Source organism: Podarcis gaigeae (assembly GCF_964106915.1).
Source record: "Podarcis gaigeae genome assembly, chromosome: Z".
In the NCBI taxonomy this organism is placed as follows: Eukaryota; Metazoa; Chordata; class Lepidosauria; order Squamata; family Lacertidae; genus Podarcis; species Podarcis gaigeae.
Window position 1 is genome coordinate 33,309,215 of NC_139691.1, and position 6,521 is coordinate 33,315,735.

The 6,521-nt window shown below is 46.1% G+C and overlaps 1 protein-coding gene and 1 long non-coding RNA gene across 2 annotated transcripts; one reads left to right on the forward strand and one right to left on the reverse strand.

Annotated features, from left to right (window-relative positions):
* The first annotated feature begins 12 nt into the window (after positions 1 to 12).
* Positions 13 to 3,843, forward strand: TIMM8A (translocase of inner mitochondrial membrane 8A). Its single transcript, XM_083721079.1, has 2 exons — positions 13 to 270; positions 2,887 to 3,843. The coding sequence occupies exons 1-2, from the start codon at positions 139 to 141 to the stop codon at positions 3,046 to 3,048; spliced, it is 294 nt and encodes a 97-aa protein (XP_083577205.1). The 5' UTR covers positions 13 to 138; the 3' UTR covers positions 3,049 to 3,843.
* A 697-nt stretch (positions 3,844 to 4,540) lies between these two features.
* LOC310836168 lies at positions 4,541 to 5,146 on the reverse strand. The gene is made up of 2 exons (XR_014559898.1): positions 4,851 to 5,146; positions 4,541 to 4,618 (listed from the first exon to the last, which is right to left on the reverse strand). It is a non-coding gene; the product is annotated as an uncharacterized lncRNA (long non-coding RNA).
* Between the last annotated feature and the right edge of the window lie 1,375 nt (positions 5,147 to 6,521).

The window sequence follows — 6,521 nt, forward strand, 5'->3', positions numbered from 1 at the left end:
GAAGCTTAGCGCGCGCGTGGAGGGGACGGCTGGGGGCGGGGGCTAGCTGCACGTGAAGGTCGCCTGCCAGATCGCCGTCCTCTCTCCCTTCCTCGCTTCCTCCGATCGGTCGCTGTCGGCTCACAGGTCGGGCCCGGCATGGACCCTTCGTCCGCCGCGGGAGACTTGGGGGCGGCCGTCAACGACCCGCAGCTGCAGCACTTCATTGAGGTGGAGACGCAGAAGCAGCGCTTCCAGCAGCTCGTGCACCAGATGACGGAGCTCTGCTGGGTAAGGAGGAGCTGATAGCCCGGGGCGCAGGCGGAGGCCTCCTTCGTGCTGCTCGCGGTTGACCTTTGGAACTCTCTGCCGCAAGATTCGCTGCAGCAGGCTTAGAGGATCGGGCCATAGCTGTCAACGTTTTCCCCTTTTTAAGGGAAATTCTGAATAGGATTCCTCGCAAGAAAAGGGAAAAGTTGACAGCTATGGATCGGGCAGAGTGTCCGGTGGAGGGGGGGGGGTCAGATGGAAATCATGATGGAGGAGGAAGAGGGCCGAGGAACCAAAGCCCACCCCCACTCTTTCATGCTACGTGCAATTAACTTGCGGCACGTGCTGCTGCAAGATGGGGAGCAGATCCGCACGGTACATTTAAAACATATGATTTCCAACCCCCCCCCCCAAGAATCATTGGAAATATAGTTTACCCTTCAGAGGCACAGTTCTCGGACCCTTTACATTACAGAGCCCAATATTCTTTGGGGGAAGCTAGGTTCTTTAAATGTGCGTTGAATGTGGATTTGCCTGTGGTGGTGAGACCAGAAATGTGCTTTAGAAGGTGGTCTAGCAAAATCGAGGAGGAGGACTTGTACCTCTGAGGTGATGTTTGGCTGTGATGTGGTTGCTCAATTTAAATTAATTTCCCCCCAATGCAAGGTGATCCTCAGGGCTCCTGCCAACTCTATGATTCTGTCTCTGTCTATGTGGCGATGGACAGACGCTTTAAAAGTAGGTCATGCAAAGGACTGGTGTCCCTCTAGGGGTTAATTCTTTTTTTGTGGTACATACTGACTTGTGAAACTTACTGCTACAAGCTGCAGTGATGGCCCTTGTCTTGAGTGCCTTTAACAGGAGATCAAACAAAGTCACAGTGAGCAAGGAGGACTGAAGGCTCTGGGAGCGAAGTCTTTCAGCCTACGCATTCTTAACTGCTTTGAGGGTGCCCCCCCCCCCCAAGCAGTGCATAAATTTTATGAAATAATACAGAAATTGTGGATACTGATGGCCCCTGGTTTTTTGTTGTTTAGTCATTTAGTCGTGTCCAACTCTTTGTGGCCCCATGGACCGGAGCATGCCAGGCACTCCTGTCTTCCACTGCCTCCCGCAGTTTGATCAAACTCATGCTGGTAGCTTCGAGAACACTGTCCAACCATCTCGTTCTCTGTCATCCCTTTCTCCTTGTGCCCTCCATCTTTCCCAACATCAGGGTCGTTTCCAGGGAGTCTTCTCTTCTCATGAGGTGGCCAAAGTATTGGAGTCTCGGCTTCACGATCTGTCCTTCCAGTGAGCACTCAGGGCTGATTTCCTTCAGAATGGATAGGTTTGATCTTCTTGCAGTCCATGGGACTCTCAAGAGTCTCCTCCAGCACCATAATTCAAAAGCATCAATTCTTCGGCGATCAGCCTTCTTTATGGTCCAGCTCTCACTTCCATACATCACTACTGGGAAAACCATAGCTTTAACTATATGGACCTTTGTTGGCAAGGTGATGTCTCTTCTTTTTAAGATGCTGGAGCAGGAACCAGCAAGCCACTCCAGTATCCCTGCCAAGAAAACTCCATGGACAAAGACAACAGGCTCCTGGTTTAGGTGGCTTTAAAAGACAATTGGATGAAGTCCTGGAGGAGGAGGAGAGGTCTATTGATTGGCTAAATAAAAGTTCTAGATTCTGAGGCTTTTGAATTCCCTGTGTTGCTGGAAACAACCAGTGGCTGTGCGTGTGGCTATTGGGAATTCAGTTCCTGGAAAGAAGCCACTGTGAGAAACTCGATGGTGGACTTGATGGACTATGGATCTGATCCAGCCATGGCTCTCTTTATGTTTGTATTGGCGGCCTTTGGTGAGTGGGTGCAAATTCACTGCTGCTTACACTCACCATCATAGCAGGGCTCCAACTTCTTTAATAGCTGTAATGTAGTAAGTGTAGTAAGTGGTGTTGGCATGGAGATATACTGGTGAGGACATATGCACCTATTGAAATTGCTGGTACTGCTGCTGATAATGCATGCAAGCAAAGAATGACAGATGGTGAGTGATGACTGGAATAATAGTCCAACAACATTGGGCATGGGGAGGGCATAGATTCCTCAGTCCTGTTTTACCTAGGCATGCAAAGAGATTGAACGTGAACCCTTCTTCATGAAAGAGTGTGCTGTACCACTAAGATACAGCTCCCAGGTGGAGACAGGCCATGAATCAGGAAACTGCAGGGGATATTGCAGTTTATTTTTGAAACAGCTTTGGCGGTGGCACAGTGGAAAGCAATGAGGATGGATAGGCTACCTGGGTGTTTGTGTTCTGAGCCAGCTGTTCTGTTTAGAGTTACAGGACAGGAAATCCAGGCATGTCCCTCTTGTACGTTGCAAAAAGGGTGTGGGTGTGTTTTGGGACTGGTTCTGTGGTTCAAAATTCTGAACTGCTGGTGTCTCTTGAATGCCCCTAAGCCCTATATACTAGGAAGAGAAGGGGTATAACTTGTGTGTGCAAAAGGCACTAACTTCAATTCCTGGCATCTCCAGGTAGGGCTGGGAATGTTCCTCGTCAGAAATCACTGTCAGTAGTCAGAGGCAGTATAAGGCAGCTTCCTGTGTTCCTAAACAATGCTTACTCTTCCATATCTTTAATAGGAGAAATGCATGGACAAGCCTGGCCCCAAGCTGGACAGCCGCGCGGAGACCTGCTTTGTGAACTGTGTGGAGCGCTTCATTGACACCAGTCAGTTCATTCTCAACCGACTGGAGCAGACACAGAAATCCAAGTCGCCCTTCTCCGAAAACCTCTCTGACTGATTTGGCTGCTGCAATGCCTCAGTTTCCTTCCTTAATGAGAAACCAACTTACTGAATTGAGAGAAGAGGAGGAGGTGGAGAACAAGGAGAACAAGCAGAAGAAAGGATCAAGGTTGTGAAGGACGTTGGCCTCCACATTCAGGACAGACTTCTGGGTTTCCTGGCCAATGTGAGCAGTTCTGGTTTTAAATTCCCATCTTGTGAACATTTAGCAGTCAGACAAGTGAAGCCTTGCTGATTTGCATGGGCTTGTGCTGCTCAGGTTTTTTTAATTTTTCTGTTGGATAACAAGAGCTTCACAGCAGAACTGTAGCATCAAACAACTTGCTTTCCCAGTGGTGTGGCCAGGAAAGCACACCTATCAATATTCAATAATTTCTTCTGTTTTGAAATGAAGGGAACTGGGAGGTTTCAGACATGAATGTTGATCCTGGGAAAAGCAAAGGTGCCTTTTTAAAATGGTACTGTGTTTTAGCACGACTCTTTTAAGTGATATAAATTGCTCACCTGCAGCTTGAACATGTGGCTGAGTTGACCCTTTTGTAAACCGCAACTAGTGTTGCGGTTGAACAGAGGGAGGCTGACTTTGCTTGCTGTCATGTGCCATTTAAGGTGCATATTCAAGCCCTCCTTTACATAGCTAGGAAAAGTAACCCCAGAGGACATGGGAACTGAATACCACTCATCTGGTCATGTAAATGTTTCACTTACCAAGTACAAAAGTCAATTTTAACTTTCTCCATTAATTCCTTTCCTGCTGATCAGTGGAATAAACATCAATTACATTCATTTTAAACTGCCTGTTGAGTCGGTGGTGATTCCTTCTGCTTTGATTGCTAGGGATTTAGAAATAGGAATAGAAATAGGAATAAGGGGAGCGCCGGAAAATTTTCTCTTTGCCATTTTTGTCGTTGGGATTTAAGCAGTTTTAAAGACTAAGGAAGCTGCTCCTGATCTGGCTGCAGTGGGTTTGGTGGAGGGAAACTGTTTTTCTCCATTGTTGTGCTAGACTGTGTGACTGACCTTGGCATTCTTTAGCTATAAGTTCAGAAAGAGAAAAGCTCAGACGTGGCTCTAAAGCAGCAACACAATTTGAGGAGTCGGTAATGTCAGCGTTAAATGATATTAAAGAAGGATTAGATCGTAACACAGCATCCGTTAATAAGTTGGAAAAAAGGATTGAACATTTAAGTACCGACTTGAAAGATGTGAAAGATAAGATACCCACACATACGCAGGTTAAGTACTTAATTGGTCCCGGAAGTCCGTTCTTAACCTGAAGCGGACTTTCCCATTGAAAGTAATGGAAAGTGGATTGATCCATTCCAGACGATGAAAAATACCCCTAAGACAGCAATTTAACACGCATTTTACTGTCTAACGAGACCATTGATCCATAAAATGAAGGCAGTAATCAATGTACTGTACTATAAAATAAATAAGACAGTATTTTAGATGAAAAAAAATTAACTTTTTTTTTAACCTTACGTGCACTGATGATAAATCAGTTTGGATGGGGGGCTTTTATCCATTTCTGAAGTCACACAATCAACCAGTAGCTGAACTGGGTTCTACACAGTCACAAAAACAAGTCACAAAAGTGAAGTCACAAATCAGTCCCATAAAATGAAGAACAAGTCACAGTCAAAAAACCGAAAAAGCCACACAAACCAAAACGCGAAAAGGAAACAGACGATGAAAAGTGACCCCTAAAACAGCAATTTTACATGAATTTTACTATCTAATGAGGCCATTGATCCATAAAATGAAGTACAAAATGAAAATGTGATTTTTTTTTCTTACCTGCGCTGATGATAGTCATTGTTTGGATGGGGGCTCAGGGTCCTCTTCCACAATCACAATTGGCTTGGCTCCCGGGATTTGTGGAGGCCTCAGAGAGCTCCCGTGGCTGGAGTCCAGTCGCGGAGCCGCTGCAGACCCCATGGATATCAAGGCTTGGCTCCAGGCAGTGGCGAGGCCTCCAAGAGCTCGGACAACTTACTTCTGGGTTACAATAGTCGTAACCCAAAAAAACGTAAGTTGAAGCGTTTGTAACCCGAGGCACCACTGTACTAAGAGATACATCAATTGCTGGTAAGTACACAAGTTATTAGCAGTGGTGTAGCGTGGGTTGTCAGCACCCGGGGCAAGGCAAGTAATTTGCGCCCCCTAACCCGTGGATTTGCGCCCCCTAACCCTAACCCCCAGATGTTGCGGCCGGCCCCCCCTGCACTCCCCACGCTACGCCACTGGTTATTAGTCCTCACCTCAAACAGTTTTTATAACTAGCTATCCACTCATATGCATATTACAAATGCGTGTTCCTCCTCACAAAAAACCCCATGTTTGGATAGCTTCCCTTCTGTCTGGTCTAAATAGATCTTTACTTGCCACAAGTGACCAATTCAGTAGTTGCATAGATGCTGGCTAAGCCATTAATCAATGCATAGGAGAGTATTGACCACACTGACTGGCAGCAGGGTTTCCAACAGGGGTGTCTCCCAGCCTTACCCGGAGATGCTGGGGATTGAGCTTGAGGCCTTCTGCGGGCAGCACAGAGGCTGTTCCAATGAGCTACAGTCCTTTATGTTGCATATGTATGCTGGCAAGAGGAGGGACAGCCTACTTAGTTTCTATGTTAAGCACATGCCTCCTCACTCAGCTTAATGACTAGAATGTACCTTGAATTCCTTGTTGCTTAAGGTTACTGGGCTGCAGCTTAAATATGAGGCTGCTGTAAATGCATCAGGAAACAGGTGGCCTGTCTTTGAAAGATTGCTTAATATGGAAAGGCAAAGGCAGCATACTAACAAAGTTTGCTGGTTTAAAAGTTCCTTATGAGCGCAACACCATGATAGATGAAGCCAAACTCAGCGACTTTCTCAGAGGTATCTGCCGTGTAATGTTTCAGATCAGGAGGATAGCACTACACATACCAGACCTGTTTTATTAGCCTACCACATATTGCAGAAATTGCGCAAATGCAGAAACTTCTGAGTCTTCCAAACGCTGGTTTGCTGTCCTGCCCAGAAGTGTGAGAGAGAAATCAAAGCTTCAGTTCCTGCATTGGGTGAAGTTTTACTTTTAAGGGTTTGGCGGATGCCTGAGCTGCAAGTAATATTGCATGGGTGGGAAAACTGCGAATCTCCAGGTATTGTTAGACTACAACTTCTACAATTGTTCTTGATCACTGGGCAATGCTTTATGTATGGTGTGTGGATGTGCAGCAGATGTTGGTTCTTGGCTGTATTCCCCCCCCCAAAAAAAAATTACTGTCCTAATATATTTGAGCTGGTCTGATTTCTTGTCCAGGCAACATCTTGTTCATACCAATAATATTCCTGTAAGATGGATTGCTTTACTCATATTTGGATGGGAGAATCAAGGCCAAGAAGGCAGCTTGTCTAAGGTTGATCCTTCCCTATCTACAGAGTCATAAGGATCAGTAGAAGGAAATTAATTCCTTAGTGATTT

Bases quoted from the DNA above. Each gene is read 5' to 3' on its own strand.
- TIMM8A (XM_083721079.1), top strand. From the start codon at position 139: ATGGACCCTTCGTCCGCCGCGGGAGACTTGGGGGCGGCCGTCAACGAC. The intron at 271-2,886 runs GTAAGGAGGAGC...TATCTTTAATAG, and splicing joins AGATGACGGAGCTCTGCTGG to GAGAAATGCATGGACAAGCC.